The 18873-nt window shown below is 43.4% G+C and overlaps 1 protein-coding gene across 1 annotated transcript in view; it reads right to left on the reverse strand.

Moving 5' to 3' along the window:
• Window positions 1-18873, reverse strand: part of MXI1 (MAX interactor 1, dimerization protein) — a 57838-nt gene that overhangs the window by 15096 nt on the left and 23869 nt on the right. The window contains exon 4 of the mRNA XM_005417320.3: window positions 12675-12704. Within this exon, the coding sequence (XP_005417377.1) occupies window positions 12675-12704 (30 nt within the window). The remainder of the gene's footprint in view (window positions 1-12674; window positions 12705-18873) is intronic.

Genomic DNA, 18873 nt, shown 5'->3' on the forward strand with positions numbered 1-18873 from the left:
GAAGGCCAAGAGATGCAAGATAGCTCAGACCTCAAACAAGGAAAAAGCATGGAGCTGGCTGCTTGGAAACAACTTTCTCTGGGCTGGAAGCAAGAAAAAAATGTATCTGTAAGACATGCGAATTCCTCCATTTGCTTCAGCTCAACTACAAAACTTCTAATGCTTTCAATAGGGCTCAAAAATCATTATATTAAGCACAGGATGCTCTAGCTAGTGACTTCTGATCAGGTAAAGAAAGCCATTATGACCCCTGTCTGGGTCTTCAATGCCACAAATGGATACAAATTTGATTCTCCAAACCAAGAACAGCTGTAGTTGAGTAAACTAACATTTGTAGGAGGATTAGCGGCCTTATGCTTGCTGACCCTGTATTTTCCCAGCAGGAAAAGGGTTAGGACCCCACTTGGAACAAACCAGACACTGAAAGGTTCATGGCTTGTTTTGGAAAGAAAAAATATTTAAAAACACAAAGAAAAAGAGAGAGGAGCTGGAACACCTACTCCTCTGGTTTGGTGGAAACTGGTTTCCATTTGCTCTGCTATCAGAGCAGTATTAAGAAAATAACAACATGACCTTACAGAAATACCTGCAGCAGCACCACTTTATAATCACAGTCCCACGCTCCTGCCTTGCTCTTTTGCAGCGCTTATGTCACTCTCAGAGCCTCATGAACTTAGGCAAGATTCACTACTGCTTCACCAATCAGGTATTTTATTTTCTATGTTGCATCCCATCCTGGGATGACTCCTTGTTGGTTTCAAAAAACACTACTGTTAAAAATCATAGCTAAAAAAACAACAAAAAAAAGGTAATTTTCTCCAAACACAATTCACCTGGAGAGAGCCTGTGGTGGGTTTCCTCAGCATGAGAGCCAAGCTACAAACCAGAAGGAGAAACTTTTTGACTTTCCTAGTGCTGTGCTAGCCAGGAGCTGGCAGAGCTTGCAGGCACTTTCAGGAAGGGCAAAGCAGCAAACCGGAGATGACATTCCCACAAGCAGGAAAGGGCGATGCAGCAGGCAGGACCTTTAAGTGAGAATCAGACCTGTCCACAGACAGCTTGCATGACCCCAGGGAAATCCTTCAGGAACTGAAGCACACACCACTCATCCACAAAATGGAGCTAATCCTAATTCCTTCATACAGTACTGCACAGCTACAGCTACTCCTGGTTTTCAGGAGCTCATGTAGCTCAGCAATGACAAAGATGTGGGAAGAGCCAAGAGCCCAGGATTCTCTGGAAGCCAATTCATCCAGCTTCCTCTGGTAGTTAATGAGGCTCAGAGTACAACATGGCCACATTTCCCAAAATGGATCAGTAATTCCTCACTACTCCATATATGCACCAAAAGTCTACCTGAGATCTTCTGTTATCTCTGTCCCAAGAAATTCTCAAGATGGAATTTCAAAGGAGTTTAGTCATAATCAGGAAGACAAGATGAAGGCTGTATTGTTGACACTGCAATCATGCAGTCATAAAGCTTTTTACTTCTTAAAACACTTTAGTTCTGATGTCCTACTGTTAATCCCATTATGGTTTAGGCCCCATTAAAAAATATACACCACAGTAGCTCAGACATCACTCTATTCTAAAAAACAAACACCTACATAGGATGTTTCCTCTTCTTTCTGTTTTTTAAATACAAAGATTACATTGGCTTATTGGTTTTGTGTGGGGGATAGGAAACACTTGACTCTGGGCGCTGGGCTGCCCCAAGTACCACCAGAATTGTAGGGAAGATTACAAGAGTCGGCAAGATTAATCATATTTTTCACTTTAAATAAAATAACAATTTGAAAAAAAAAAAAGCTCCTTTGAAATGAAAAAATAAAAAATTCTTGAAGCCCCTTGTGCAATTTGCTTTTCCTGGATGGCTGAGGGAAAGCACAAGCCAGTGCTGTCTGCACAGACCTGGGAGCCAGCCTGGAGGGCTTATGGGAGTCCCTGCTTGTGTACCACAGCCTTCCACTCTGACAGCTGCTGAACACTTCCAGTGTGCCCAACACACAGTACAAACCCCTTCCCATCCTGCTCTTTCCCCACCACGTGTACTCTTTGCAGAGACCACCACAACACACAACTCAGAGAAACTCCAAGAGACACTCATGACTCCAGAGAGCCTTCGCATGTTTTCCTGAAGTATATGACACTAGATATAAGATTTTGCTTCTCCTCTCCTTTTGCAATCCCTTCACTGAAATGTATCCCTATATGTGTTTTTTCCAGTGAATACCAAGGCTGTAAGCTGCTCTTCCAAGGCAAGAAAAGTTTAAAAGAGGTCACACCACAGAGAACAGGCTCTGCACATTTCCTAAGAGGGTCATATTACATAGAATATCCATGGGAGATGAAGTGTTCCCATCAGTTTCCCACTTTTTTTGGCATCAAAATTGCTCTTTGGGTTAGGTGAAGTGGGAAATGCACACATTGGAAAAAGAAAAGATCCATTTTTTTTGTTCCCCACATTTGCCTATCTCAGCCAGAACTCCTCAGCATACTTTGAGGGTCTAACAGAGTGATTCTTGCTAGGAAAGTTAACTGCTATATTCAGCATTTGGGACTCTTCACACTCACAGAAGCACTCAGCTTTGGATGGCTTTTTTTCTTCCCTTGAATGATGCTGAAATAATTTTCTTTAGTCAGACATTAGACAAAACTTCCTAATAGTAACCACAGTTAATCAGGGCAATAGGCTGCACTGTCTCGCTACGCAATCCTGCTGTCAAATGCTTTTAAGGCCATGCTAGATTGGCACCTGCCAGAAAAGCTTTAGATGGACCTTATACTGCCTTGGGATGAAGGCATCAAGTAAGTGCTGTAGGTACCTCTCAGCTCCATCCCCGACAGCTTCAGAAAACTTCAGAAACCACAGAAATCTGAAGAACACAGTTTCTTGCTCTCCTTTAGATACAGGGCCTGAGCCAGCTGCAGAGGCAGCATGCTGAGTCTCCAGAAACCTCTTTAAGAGTAGAAGATCTGCTCCAGAGTGGCAGCTGCAGCTGGCAAAGGGCATTAATGCCATGTGTGTAGGAGCAAGCAGGCAAAGCAAAAGAGGATCTTGAGGCATCTGCAAGGCACTGTTTCCATTAGCAGAATGAGACAGGTCCCTGCAGTGCAGGTTGGCAAGGAAAGACCAGGAGCAAAGCAAACAACAGGAGGGATTGCAGGGAAGAGGAACCCCCCACCCAAACTGCTGAAACCAGCTCACCCCAGCAAGCTCTGCAGTTACACAGCTGCAAACTTGGAAAAGGGCAGACAGCTCTGAAGAGCGCCAGGATCCACTCTATGAGAAACACTGGAAACAAACACAGATCAAAGGGAAACACCAAGCTGTATACACAGCTGGGGCTGTCTTCCCCTGTTAAAAAGAGAAGGGCACGTAGCTTTTAACTGCAAGCTCTTTGTGAGTGCTTGCACGTAACCGTGCATCTGGGCAAAGGCGCGCACTCATCCCAGCTCAGCCTCCTGGCATTACCGGGGTGTAGCTCATGAATGGCATTTTCCAAGCTCTATGGAAGATTCCCACACAGCTGGGCAAAACCTGACTGGGCAACCCACAACTCAACCCACCCCAGGGAGCAAGGCCAAATAGGTGGAAATAAAAGACATGGGAGATACAAAGCAACCTCTGTTTTAGCCTCTGATTTTTACAATAAACCTGCTGCATGGCTCCTCCTTTTAGAACGACTCATTTGAACAACTTTATTGAGTTTCCAGAAGGAGCAGAACAATTCCCATCTAAGGGCTGGGCTTTGACCATGTGGAATTGGAATTAACTACCCAACTCTTCAGCAGGTTCATGTAGTCTTTATGTAGTACTGTAGTACTGTAAATTCTCCTGAGAGGAAAATGTGGAGGACACGTTGCCCAGAACTTCCTGGGACAGCCAAAGCAATCCCTCCTGCACAGTCCAGCTCTGAGAGAAAGAGGAGATTACATACACTGCAGCAGCACACGGAAATGCTGGTGGCTTCCTGTTGCCGGGTTCTGGAACACTCTTGGCTGACCAGGCTCTTCTTCAAGGCTAGTGACAGTCACAGTGGGCTCCTCAGGGCTGATCTCACCCCTGAACCTTCCTGTTCTGTTTCTTTTCTTTCCTGGGATGCTCACAGAGAGATCTTCCCGTATGCAAATAAGCAGTAAAATCAAGTCTGGCATCAACTACCTTTCCACATATCCCTCCTGATGGTTGTATGGCTTTGGCAGCCTTCACCCATGTGGAAGGGTCCTTGCCCTTTTACTACAAACACACCCACTTAATCATGAGAAGAGCAGTGTCTATCAAATGCCCTCCTTTTGTTTTTGCATTATTCACTGTCCTGGACAGCAAGGAACCCTTGGCACTGCTCCCCAAATGACTCGGCACAACTACAGCACTGTAGAGACAACCAGAGAGGAGCAACAACTGCCCAAGTGAAGGAGCAGTATTCACCTGAGAGCCATTAAGAGCTGTGCTTCTAAATGATTCAGATGCTTTTAGATATTCCACCCTGGCTCAGCAACCAGACAACTCAGAGATAGCAGCCTGCACTTGACTTTGCAAGCATGACTAAATTTTGTGCAGCTGTTTACTACCCACCAGGATAAAAACCACACCCTTACCATAGGAGCTGCTATCAGTCTGGACCATGTGTGAACCCACTGATACCATGCACAGAGTCTGTTTCTATAAAAGTAACGCTGCAGTTCAAACTCATGTCCTGTTTCCACTGGTGGCTTCATGAATAAGCTTTTCTGTACCAATACTCCTTTCCCTCAGCCCCTCCTGTGCAGAAACCCTTGTACAGACAGTTACAAGATCATTCTGTAACTGCTACATCCCCTTTCCTGCCTCACCTTTTGTGAGCTGAACATGCTCATTTGCAAAATCTACCATTCACAGCAATCTGTTCTTCGTCCTGAGCCTTATAAGCACTGAACTCCCAGGGAAAAAAAAAATCCATGCTTTGCAAGAGCTTTTCATTTTTCTCCTAAATAAGTCATGTTGCTTTATTAATGTACTCTCAAAGGTAAATAATTAACAGGCAAGAGGGACAGAAAATCTTATTACATGGCTAATGGGAAGTGATGCTCAGGCAGCAGCGTACCCATAAAGTATAGCTTCAAAAGACAGCCCCTAGGCCTTCTTAATGGAACATTGGGCTGAAAACCTGACTCATGCAGGGATTCCTCTGCATTCCTTCAGACTCCAACAAATCCAAAATCTTTATCTGAGATTTAGCCTGCATCTAACAGACTGAAGTCTGCTTCACCTCTGAAAAACAGGATACTCCAATTTTGCACAGGCACTGTAAGGAACAACCACAAAGAGCACTAGGCACAGATGCTCTGTATTTCCACACAAATTCAAACTCCCAAGGACAGAAGGAACACTGGTAGATTACACCATCTACTGCTATGTTCTGCCATGCCCCTGACATAGCCCTGTCCATGTTATCCACTTGTTTCATGTGAGGAAAATTCCTGACCCTTGGTTCCACATTGCTTATTTAATTGTTTTATGGTTTTCTCATGCACTGTTTGGGAAGAAAACTTAGAGGTCTGTTTGCCCACAGTTATGTAAACTACTCAGGGTGATCAGCACCATTTGCAGCCAGACAAGAACCACAGCAATTGCAAGATGAAGTCCTTCCCTCCTTTCCCAGACAAGGTTGTGAACACCTGTCACACACTTGCATTTTCCATCACAGCATTCAAAACTAGGAGTTAGACCATACTGCTGCCTCCCAAAGCAGCCTACACTTTGTGTCCCTCTTCTCTTGCCTTAGGGGAGAAGGTGTCAAGCAACACCTCCTGGCCCTGGCCAACACTGAGGGGACAGAATGACACTGAGAGGGACACAAGCAGGGAGCATGAAGTTTTGAAGGAAGGTGGGGAGAGGGGAAACTTGTGTGAAGGAGAGAAAAGGCAAGCAACGAGGCAGAGATGTGGATCAATGAAGCAAAGGACTGGGTCAATGCAACCTTGTCCCTGCTCCTTTTCTTCATCCAGGCACCAGCTCTGTGCATGTTTCTGCTTCTCACCTGGCACAGGTCAGATACCTGGGATCCCATTCTTCCCATGTTCCCTTGCAATATAAGGTTAGAGGTTATCCAAGCTGTCATACTTTGGTAAAAATGGGCCACATACAGAAAAGAGAACAAAAGCATGCTTCCTTCATTTCCTACCCCACTTCCTTTGGTTATTACAAGTCTGCATGGGCTACATTATTACATGTACCAGATGTAGATCGACACACACAACTCCAACTTCTGCCCCAAGAGTACAAGGTCCTGAAATTTGTCGTCAACAGGTGATCTGTCTCAAAATTATGTTCCTATTACCTCATCTTTCCTACAGCAGAAATTCCCAACTGGCTTTTAGCTAGCAATGCTTTCAGGCCCATGAGCAATGTTAGTCACTTGAACAAGAAAAGTTGTTGCATCAGGACTGCTGGCTCTCAGTACCTCAAAGAGCACCCTGGAAAAAAAAAAATAGCAAGCCTGCAAAGTCTCCAGAGATGCATTTAGGAGAGAGATGGTAAGTACAGAGCCATGACATGACTGAAAATGGAGCCAGGAAAGCTGAATGCTTGACTTCCTACTTGAGACCAGAGGTGCAAGCCCACTGATTAGAGAGGGCATTTGCCCAGTCTTTATAATTTTTTGAGGACAGCCATAAATATACAGAACTGGAGAGGGTTCAACCTGAAACCAAACCTATGGCAATGCACCCAAGTAGAAATCTGAGGATGCAAGTTTGGGAAGAGATTCAGGAACCACAGTTGGCAATGATGCACTCCAAATCAGACTGGTGATCTCTGATTTGGTGCAGAGACCTGACTGCAGAGAATGTTTCTTTCAAAGATGGGGGTTTCCTCTCAGGTCTCCCTTCTCGGAGGCAGGATGATGAAAGGATTCTCAGCATCAGACCATTATGACAAGGCCAAGCAGATTGTGCTGACAGTTCTTTCTACACCATGGAAGAAAAACATATCAGAAAGTGCCCCTTCACATCTTAGTTAAGAAGGGCTTTGTGATAAATATCTGTTTCTGAAAAATGGCTTATAACAGTGATTTTATTGTGCAACATTGTTGAAAGAAAAACATTTTTCTTCGTGACAGTTTATCCAAAATAGTAGTATTGTTTCTTTTCCTCTTCTTTCTTCAACAGCTATTGGATTCCTAAGGGAGGTGCAGAGATCTGGGAGCAGAAAGGATGACAGGCATGCACACATTCTTCACTGCATCACTTTGAATAAAAAATAACTCATATTAAAACTAGAAATTCCTATATGAGCAGTACTAAAAGACTTGAAATGAAATGTGGATCATTTTGTTTCCTTCAATTCTTGGCATGGAGACTAACTGTCCCTTTGCAGCAGCTGTACTCAGAGTTCAGAATGTTCAGCAACCCAGCCAGTGTGAAACAAAGCCTTTGCAGACTTTCAGTTGTAACTGAATCAAAATGCTGCTTCTGCCCAAGGAGGCACTTTGCATGAGCAAGTGTGCTGGTCAGCCTTCCCCAGTGTTACACCAGTGACTGGTGAGTTCTCAGAGCAATGCAAAGAAATAGCAAAAGGCAGACTGACATTAAATAATGCTGGCTGAGCCTGAACGTACCCAGAAAGAACAGCTCTCTGACAGCCTTACTCCAAAAACTACCAGCTTCACTCTCTCCAGGTTAAGCAAAAACAGCAACAGCACTGTAATAAGTTATCCAGATCTCCTAAAACAGACAAACATGCTGCAGCTCTGTTGAAAATTGTTAGTCCCAGCTGAAAACAGAAGCATCTGTCATCCAAACAACAGAGTTGAAGACAGCTAACTACCTCCAGCTCTTGTTCCACACTGGCCTTGGAGACAGGAGAGTTTAGCTACAGTTCCCACAAGGAGCAAGTTGGATCAGTGCATGCTCTGACCTTTGGATGTGTCAAAGAAAGATGCATGCTCAGCTGTGTTGGATACGGTTTGACTGCTGCAAGGAACATCACAGGTTCCAAGGTTTATTAATGAGGAAAACAATATGTACTGTCAACATTTGCTACATGAAGTTAGCATGAAAACAAAGCCCACTCCAGAGAACAAATGAAATTTACTGGATTAGTTTCTTGTTCCAGCTCTCCTGATAAATAGCACTGAACTCAACACCACATTGATTAGTTGGTTCAAGACAAACACTGATCAGATTGCCTTGGCAAGTATATATAGCACTACAATAGCACAATCATCCTAGTCTATTCAGAGTAGCAAGGATTCACCACACTTTCATTTCCCTTCCTTCTATCTTTCCCAGCCTAGACAGCTTGTCTGCACTATTTAAAAGCTCTACCTTAAAAGCTTTTCCTAAGACACTCTCAAAGCCCTTATTCTAAAGAAACAGAACCAAACAGTGCAAATGCTGCAGAGCCTCAGAAGGCCCCCATGTTTCAGTGCAAGCTGACCCAGGTCATTGTTCTCTCCTCAGCTTTCAGTAGGGTTTTTTTTTATCTTATCCACTACCTCAGATAGGCAACTGAGCACAACAGTCAGCTCTGGGTGAGAAACCGCCTTGGAAAACCACTCTGAAATAAACAGTCTCTCATGTCAAAGAAAGAATTGGTGAGGAGCCACAAGATGGGGAATTCTGGTAAGAGTCAGGCTAAAAACCACAGTACTTGATCCTTGCTATGTGTTTGTCTTCTTTGCTTCTGATCATGTCAAAAGATATCAGAGAGAAAGGATGTTACACCGCTTCACTCTGTGCTTTTACACGAAACAAACTTTTAGCAACTTGGTTTAGAATTTTGTCTCCTTTAGACTTTTTCCTTTTTCTTTCTAAATGAAGTACTTTTGCAAAGCCACAAATTCTGCAAGATCTTCAGAAAATTCTATTTTCAGTGATCCTGAGTCCTCTTTACCTCCTTGATCTATCTTTTGTTTGAACTGAATTACTCTTACCATAAGAAAAATATGCTCTCATAACTCATTCTTTACCCAATTACTCAGCTTTGTTTTCCTTCCTTCTGCTGCATTACAAAGCAATCATCATCAAAACCTAATAGAACAATGTATGATCTACAAAAAAATGCTGGGGGTTTTTTGGTTTTTATTTTTTATTTTTTAAATCTGATCAACAGCATTACAAAACTCTTTCTTGCTCTGTCAGGAAATGTAACTTTTCTGACAGACATCACCGCTGTATTGGTCTACCAGAACTGCCACTTCACAGAGCAGCAAGATGTCACCTCAGAGCTGTGTGTCTCCCCCTAATACCACACTGACCACATCCTCCTAACACTGGCATGTGTCAAAATGTTCACAGACAACAGCTAACACCACTATCTGTATAACACAACATTTACCTTTAACCTGGATTTCAGTTGTTATCCTTTTTTAGAAAATATTACACTTGCAAACTTCATCTTTCAGTCACACACTTTATCCTGTTTTCTTTCAGAAAACAATGAAGAGTGTTGCTTACACATCAGGTTTTTTGGTAGGCGTGTTAAAGGACTAAAAAGTATCATTTTAGTTACATATTGCAGCAGATGAGAAGAATGCTGGTTTCTTGTTTAAATGCAAGCTATGACTCATCCTAAGCAGAGATAAACTGAAACACATACCCATTAAATAAAATTTTTCAGTGTGAGGATTAATGACAGATAATAAGTATAAATTAACTTTAATCTTTTACAACAAACGAAGTCCCTTATATAAATGTCACTGCAATCTTTTCAAATTAAAAAAACCCAAATCAAAGCCAGAAGAGGAATCATTTAAATATTACAGCAAATGTTTGGTACCAAATCAAACAGCTCCTTAGCAGAACCAGTGGAGTGCTCTGGAGCAAAATATTTTCAAGCAGTAGACCTTAAAAAATTGCTTTAATTTTTTAAAATGCATTTTAGGGGGTTTTCTACACTGAAGGGGTACATATTAAAATATCATCAGCTCTATAATACTGAGTCCAAGTTAAATCACACATTCAGAAAGGAGAAGAGCATTTTGTTTTACTAATATTCTCCTGCTACTGCTTAAAACAAACTCTGTGTAATTGTTGAATGGGTTAAACCAAAATTTAACTGAACATAAGAAGACTGCTGTTCACAGACAAGAAGAGAAAAAAACAGAGTCAGAGACCTAATAGTGGACAATTTTGAAAATTATAGTGTGTGTCAATAATAGAGATAACAGTGAGATTCAGAAGGAATAATCTCAAATAATAGGGAAAATGAGCACCTGTCAGCCACAAAGCCATTAGTATCAGGGCTTTTATACTTGCAACAGTTAAGTCTGGAGACACTGACAAACTTAACAACACAGCAAATACAAAAAGGAGCTGGGGAACACAGGAAGCAATCTCCCTCACTCAGAAAACACTGCTGTGGAGTTTGAAAATAAATGCTTCCAGTATGCAACTCGCTGCCCAAATCACTGGTAATGAACACTGCAAACACAGCAAAGGCACTACTGCATCTAGCTGGGTTTGCAGATGTGAGTAGCTGATCAAGCCACAGCATCTGCATCAAGGGACAGACAAGCCCAAACCAGGAACATCAGACTCCTGAGCAAAGTTCCCAGGCACAGGAGTTTGCCTGGAATCAAATGTCTGCCCTTCCCAGAAGGATGAAAACCAAAGGCTTGTAAAACCATGTCTGAGACAGACCTGGAATACAGTGCCCCGGAATGGGAAGCCCTGGAGGAAAGACCTTGCTGAGAAGGCTGATGGTTAGGAATCTTCAGCCTGGAGCAGGTGGGGACTAAGGAGAATAACAGACAAAAGGAGAGGAAGAGAGAGATATTACATCAACTGAACATGGAAGGACAAATTCTGCAGCAAGCAAACACCTTGTCAATATTCAGGAAAAGGAGGCATAAGGGGAAGCTCAAGTAATAACACTCCTCTCACAAGTAACACTTCTTGACATGCTAGTCAATTGTTAATCCTTATGGTATCCCCACCTCAGATAATCTAACTGTCCTCAGTTAAAGACAGGGAACCAAGGCAGGAACTTCCTCAATTCACACAGACAACTGGTACCCAGCACATCCCACTCCCATCAGTCAATAGAGTTCTTAGCTGGACAGTAAGTATGTAACACTGGCTGCTAAGAATTTGAAGTTTTACTGCCTGCCCTCAGACTAGAAGAAGATGATCACATATCCATGCAAACTTGGCCAATGTGATAGGACCAGGCTGGTCCAGGGAAAGATGGAAACAGTTCTGCTCTAAAGCTGTACTGAGTAAAAGCAGCATTTGCAGTAACAATTAGATATGCAAATAAGCACATTGAAGATTAGTGACGGTTTACTGTTGTCATGGAGAAAAAAGCACCTTCAGTTCTGGGTCAGACCCAAGGACTGCATTTTCTTTCCCTCACTGGTAAATAGAACTGGAGAGAGCACTGGAAAACCCAGGAGCCAACACTCCTCAACACAGCTCAACTTGGGACTGGAAAGGCTGAAGCTCAGGGAGCAACACAACCCAAATAAAAAACCTTCCCTGCATCAACCTAGAGAGGTAAGACCATGGCAATTCTGTAGATACTCAAAGTGCAAGGAGGGAGAAGCACAGGCTGGAAGAAAACACCCACACCATGCAAAGGCCAATCTGCTTCCCAGCATTGCTGCTGCCAGGGGGAGGCAGATGTGGGGGAAACTGAGGCAACACAATTCACGAGGTACTCAGCTCCAATTCCCTTGAAGCCACAGGGGAAGATCTTGTCTGAATGAAAATACACACTTGGCTTAAAAAGCCTCTGTGTGTCTTTGGCCATCCTTACAGTCCTCCCATCCCTTGTTAAATGATGGCTGCTAAGAGAGAAGAGGAGGCAATCAACCTATTTAGACTCAGCTTTCCTTCCCACCCTGGGGGTTTCTTCATAGGAGCAGCTGGCCAAAGCACTGCCTTTGTTACAGCAGCCACAGAGAACACAGACACCCACCCTCAGCCCCCCTAAAATCCCACAGAAGAGCCAAGATAAGTTTATAATGGAAACCCTGACACAACCTTAACTATAGCATCCTGAATGGAAGGTGATAATCTGATCTGTGTGTGAACTAGCTCCCCTTGTCTCAATGGTATTTATCTTACTTTAACTCCTGTTACAAAAGGGTTGAGTCATTTAGAAGAGCCAGCCAAGTAACAAAACTGCAGGGCTTGCTAAAACATCAGATTCAAGGATAAACAGGTGCAACCCTAGAACAGGTTAGGAGAGTCTCTGCAGGAGCACAGGTAGCCAGAGCTCCAAGCCTCTGGACAATGGTATTTTCTTCCGTGCTACAGAGACTATAACAGCCCAGTGCAGGGTGGGGGGAGAGGGTGCAGAGCACAGGGCTCTGCCCTTCGGTTCATGGTAACACATAGTACCCAGCGCCCAAGAAACCTGATCCCGTAGCAACCTCATGTATGGAAAGTGCCCCAATCAGATTTCACTGTGTCAGGAGAAGAACAGTATTTACTCTGCATACAGATTAGTCACAAAACTGGGTCACTTCTTGCCTTTTCAGAGAGAGAGAAAAAAAACCCAACCAAAAACAAAGCTTCTTTTTCAGATCTTTTTGTGTCTTCCCCCCAACTTTTAAAACTACATGATGCAGTGTGGTCACTCACAGCTGTCTAGGCTGATCAAACAGCACCTGCATGAGTAAGGTCAAAGCACATTACACTCACCAGGCCTACATTTTTTAGAATTCAGCTCATTAGCTACTTACCGGTTCTTTTCTAGTTCGTTGTGCGTAGACCTGGAAAATAAAAAAAAATTTGATTAGTCACCTTTGACCTCTGAGCACTGAAGTTCAACTGCTGCAAGCTGTACACATCCCCACTGGCACATCATACTGCAAAGCCAACCAACTACATACATTAAAATCTATAACCTTGCTGACAAGACGTTCCTTCCCTCCAGTGCAAATGCTGGCACCCTTACTGCTAAAGAAAATGTTCCCTAGAGACTTAAATGCACACAAAGTCTTAAAGAGATGATTAGAACAAGGGACCAGAGCCTGTCACTTCCAGACTCCTGGCACTGCCACCAACTCAGTACAGGACTGAAGTAGTTTCTCTATGCTTTAATTTCTTCATTCATGCTATAAAAATATCAGTTATCATCTTCTAATGGAAGAGCTCATAGAGAATTAATTTGTGCATCAAATACATGGGAACCTTCCTTCCAGCAGAACTGGCCCTGTAGGGACAGCCCTGGAGCCCTTCAGCCATCACATGCCAGATTTAGCCAATTTAGCAGAAGCAGACATGGCCAGCATTTGGGCACAAAATGGGATAGCCAGTACTGCCGTGTTTGCAAACATCTTTGGCACTGCATAGCACATTTAGGATGCCTGGAAACCCTTTGAGGATGGGAACAGCACTGCCACAACACCAGCATGCAGTGAAGTGACCCATAAAGTGACACTGTGACACTGGACAAAGGAGGGGGCTTTGTCTTTATACCTGCCCACCATGCCAAGCACACTGCCAGTATTCCTTAATTTAGAGCTCTGCAGCTTGAAAATGAAACCAACTAGAAACAAAAGGGAAACAGGCAAGTTCATTCTCTTTGCCTCTGTGATGATAGAATGAGTAGCAGAAAAAGTTTAAATCCATTCAGGATTTCTAATCTAACCCAGGTAAAGTTGTTGAGGATTATTTAAAAGGATAGCCATTTGTCCAACATTTCTCTTTAACAGAAGGTCACCTTAAAATAAGAGCAAAAAGAACCCAAGAGCTTAATAAAAAGGATCTATTTTCTCTAATTTGGCATCACATTTCTTCCGGAGCTCTGAGAAGATTATCTTCTATCCCCCATCTGGAGAATCCCACAGAGAATTCTACAATTAGGGAACTGAATGGAGGATGTGCTCCAAGGGAAACCCTGTCATAATTAAATGCTTCTCCAAAAAAAGGAAGGAGGAGTGCCTAACAGGTGTTAGAACTGCATTGAAAATGATTACTAAACTGTGGATGTCTGCAAAAAACAAGGTAAATGAGCCTTAGTTGACCATGGCTGAGAGCAGAGGAAAAACAAAAAGCTACCAATACACCTGTGCAAGCCACCCTACTCAGCAGGACATGGGATACCCTAAAAGCAAGGCCCACTATAGTCAAACTCTTCATCTTGAGAAAACTCCTGAATTCCCTCCCTAAAGCAGTGGATGCCTTCATTCTGATTCCCAGGAATCAGAAACATGAACATAGTATTTAGTCCAGAAAATCTCCCAAATCAAATCCACCTCCCCCATCCCCATAACCTCCCTGAGTCTAAACCAGCAAAATTAATTTGTCCAGGCAACTTGGACCCAAATGAACCCATCAGGACTGAGCTGAACCCCTTTAGAACCACTGCCCATACATAGTTTGAAACATGCTCATTGTTCTTTTTTACTGTATGTTCCTGCAGGAGACTGTGCACTCTTCTTGGCTATGACATTAGCAGTTATAAGGCCATAGATATGCAATGGTTTGAATTCCTGTATTATATGGAGCCAATTACCAAGGCCAGCACTGAAAGAACAAAGTTTGGCCCACTGCTGTGAGCAAAATTAAAACAGCAGGTTCTCCTTACTCCTCTCACACAGGAGACTCTTTATTACCTATCTGCCTTCTGATGAACATGACAACTGAGAGAGGTCACAGGCTTTTCACCAAGTCAGGAAATATTTGCTGTGACTTTTAACCACGTCTGTGGCAAGGAAAAAAAAGCAACCCCCCCAACACCTTCCCAATGAAGCTGAATGCAAACGAAAGAATCTCAGCAGTACTGAATCAATCCTACAGGGAGGCTTCTTCTCTTACCTGCCTATGTTTTGCTTGGTCTCACTGGGGACCATCTGGAAAAGTTTTAATTTTTTATTTCACCTGAATTCAGGAAAAAAGTCCAGCACTCCCCACTTTCACCATTCACTAATTTAAATTTTCTGTGACAGTTTCCTTTTGCTTGGACAACACATAAAGGGAAAAATCCTCTCTCTTCTGTTCATTATTCATTTCACTTTCTATAGCTCCTAATCTAAAGATTAGTTTTTACCCCTCATCTTTGGGCTGCATGTGTTACTAAGATTTATTTGGAGTTAAACAAGGACAGTGCTGTCAGTGAAGTGGAAAAAAGTGGAGGAGCCTCTACTGATACGAGTCAGAAAAATAAGTGTCTTAAATAGGTACAGAAACAAATGTAACTGGATCTCTTTAACTGAGCTGGTTTTATCTCTTAACTGAGAACTTAGAGACTATCAGCAGACTGAAATCAACGCCTCATCCTGGTGCACTATCACCAGCTTTTTGATGGGTACAGGATGAACACCACAGCAGAAAACTATCGCCAAAACTCAGGGAACACTGGCTGTAGGGCAGCAAGTAACCAGGGTGCCCAGTGTGCCACTGCTGACAGTCAGCCACTGCCTGTGCCACCCAGGGAACAAGGACACAAACCAGGGGAATTCACATCCCTGCTGTCAGGTGGGCAGGGCAGGCAGAACCTGCAAAGCTGAAACCAGAGCCGGGCGGGTATGGACACACTCAGAGGGGAAAACAAAAGACCAAGCACATGTACTGGCACTGCTCAAAACGGCAGCTGCAATTTAAAAGTAGCTCCAGCACAAACCGTCTGCGGGGCCCTCATTTAAAAGTCAGGTTTCTATAGCAGTCATTCTTTAGCAGTCAATTTAAAACACCCAAACTGATAACTACTCCTAAAAACCGAAAAAATGTTATTAAGGAGGAGGATCTTGCTCACTACATTTTGAAAACAGCTTGGAAAAAGATCAAGAATGAGTTTCAGAAGCTTAAAGATAAAGGGGCCAAGCAAACAACAACAAAAATAGCAGAGCAGTCCCTGTCTATGCAACAAAAAGTTGAAAGAGGACAAACTCAAGTTATCCCGATTTACCCCAGACACTTGAAACTGCATACAGAATAGGAAGAAATAGGGAAGCAGAAATTGTCAGTCATTCTAATTTAAGGTCAAATGCAACAACCTTTTTGTGCCAGTTACAGTGATATTGCCTGCAAGCTTGCTGTCCAACACAGTAACAAGGTGTTGTTGAAACATTAAGCTCCACTGAAGTCCCCCAGTAAATGAGAATCTGCAAGTAATTTGCCACTTTACCCCATTTTTCTTTATTTAAATAAAATTTCTTCTACCACGGCAGAGGCAGCCCAACTTTGCCCAGGCACAGGTAAGGCAACACAACTAACTGCAGCAGAAAGGAACAAGCTCTAAAGAGCATTGAATTCATTTGTCATTGGGGTTTTTACTGTAATTAAAATCACAAAGCTGCCACATGACATTAAACACAGCTGACCTTTCTGGTTTACACATTTATTATTGATAAATGGGCAGATACATGCATTTGCAGAACATCTGCATTTTGGTTTGGATTCTCAGTGAGGTAACTATTTTCTACTGAGGAGAACACAGTCCTTGAGAGCCCTTGTCCTATGCAATTCACAGATGGCCTTTAGACCCCATGATCTGTTATCTCTCCTGAACCTGGTCATCTTCCTGCCTGTATTTGGCATCAGCTCCTGGCTCCAGAGGAGTCCAGGACTCCAAGAGCTCCATCTGCACCACAACCGATTTACTGTTGTCTCAGGGGGTGCTGCTGGCCACAAGTAAGGGCCTCTTCCAGTACTTCCTTAATGCCTACACAGACCCAGTGCTTCTCCTCCAAATTCACTCACCCCACTCAGCTTTATCAAGAGTTTAAAAATGAAAGAAACATCCCACCAGCTTGTGAAAATTAGGGTAGAGTTACCTGAATCATTTTTAGCAAAACAAGAACATTCATCTGCACACCAGGCCAACTGCTTTCTGTCTTACTTCACTCAGGTTCAGCTCTGTCTCCTGCTTATGCATCATCACACCATATACAATCTCACTCTTCTTCATTTTACAGACCCTTCCCACCTTCTGGTTCAGCTGACATCCATTCACTGGGCCACTAAATTCCCCTGCAGGAAATGCCTTCTTCCATTCCCCAAGCCAAGAATAACCAACCCTTCTGAAACCAGTGAACTATATTACTGCTCTCTTTTATGCAAGCTCTTCCTCAAAAATGACAAAATAAAATCATGGAAAAGAAGGGTGGACAACAGCTTTTTTACATTTTAAATCCACCTGTGTCCACAAAACAGAACTTAAAGGCTGAAGAACCCCAGTGTTTTGCCAGGGTTCCAAGTGGATCAACACCATAGTAGCTTATGAAGCCAGGGCAGAAGCCAGCCTGGGAAGCCCACAAAGAACTTTCAGCAGCAGCAGCACATGAGGCTTCCAGCCCAATGGCAAGGCAAATGAAGGCTGCACAAGAGTTAACTCTTCCTGCCCAGACAGAGATGCTCAAGGGCTCTTTCTAAGGGAGTTGTGAACCTTCCTCACCTCTGAGAGGCCCAGAAGTCTGGCCCTCAGAGAGCTGCAGGGGAGCCTTTGGAACACAGCAACTTATGGTACTCAACATTGCTATGAGCTCCTACAGTGAGAAGGAGAAAAATGCAGCTGAACAGAAGATGGCACAGCTGGAGCAGGAGTCCTTCTGCTGCCATCCTTATGCCCTCTGCAAGTAGCAGCCTCAAGTCTAACAAGAACATCACCTCAGTCTTGCATATCAGCAAATCTAACAAAACTCTTCCTTCCAAGCCGTACCAGAGACAAAAATTATCTTAAGCTATTACTACCTCATGAGCCCCTACACTGTCTGGCCTTGAGGTCCAGAGTAAATTTTTCTCCATGAGGAGTTGAGGTGAGGGGACAGAACAGACTGTTTCACCTTCTCACTGACGTCAGTGGAGATGCACCAGATTAACCTGGCCCCACACTCTGGCTAGTTTTTCTGCGCCTCTTAGACTGACACAGTATCAGATTCCTCCTAAGGCTCTGATCAAAGCTGTTTTCTCAGGATCAAGCCAGACCCTTTCCAAAGTTCACATTCTCCGTCTCCAACAGAGAAGGGAACACAGTCGTACTGGCATCTGTTCATGTTTGTTCATCTTTGGAAAAGGAGAAATGGCCCCACAGTCGTTTTCAGCTCAAAGAGCAGAAGAGAGCTCTTCCACGTGGTTCACAACTGTAGGAAGTCACCAACCCCTGGGTTTCTACAAAGTATTGGGAAAGTCTCCTACAAGACCCAGTCAAAACAACTTTTAAAAGTATACTGCATACTTCCCTTCAAGAAGTAAATATATTCAAAGTCACCTACAGTATTTACACAGCCTCCCTCAATTTGGTACCTGCTCCCCATAACCGTTATTTCTGTTTGCAACATTTCTAAATTAAGTCTTCTGTAGTACTTTTTATGCAGGGGGACAACACCAACAAACAGAAATTAGAAATAATTTTCCCAAGGTCACACAAGAAACCTGTGGCAGAGCATGGTACTTAATTTGGGTTCCCTGAACCCCAGGATAAGGTAGCTGTTCTCAGGCATCCCAGAGACAGCTAACATGAACACTCATGCTGTCTGAGTCTTGGGTCAAATACCCCCAAAAATCACATAACCATAGTGAAGTGTAAGTTGGAAAGTGAGAAAGAAGCCCACAACCAACAACAACCCAAACCTAAACCAGCCTTGATGTCTTGCCCACTGTCTGCCAAGTGGGCTAACCTGACTCTCAAACACCATTGTACAAAGTACTAAAATGGGAGCCAATAACAAAGCAGTATTAATTTAACCATAAAACTCAACAAACAGATGTATCAGACATAACCCTCATCTGGGGAAGCAACATTGTTCTGACGGTGCATGTTCTGCTTTTTCAGCACACAGGAGAAAAGAGCAGGAAGACAGCTCCTCCTTGCTGAGCACCACGAGTTTATCCCAGTTCCAGAGCTGAGCTCCCCCAAACCAGACTAACATCCTAATAAGCAGCACAAGGTGGCACTCTGCAGGGAAAGGTTTCCCCAGCCAGGCGACATAACAGCAG

This window comes from Geospiza fortis, unplaced genomic scaffold, assembly GCF_000277835.1.
Source record: "Geospiza fortis unplaced genomic scaffold, GeoFor_1.0 scaffold130, whole genome shotgun sequence".
In the NCBI taxonomy this organism is placed as follows: Eukaryota; Metazoa; Chordata; class Aves; order Passeriformes; family Thraupidae; genus Geospiza; species Geospiza fortis.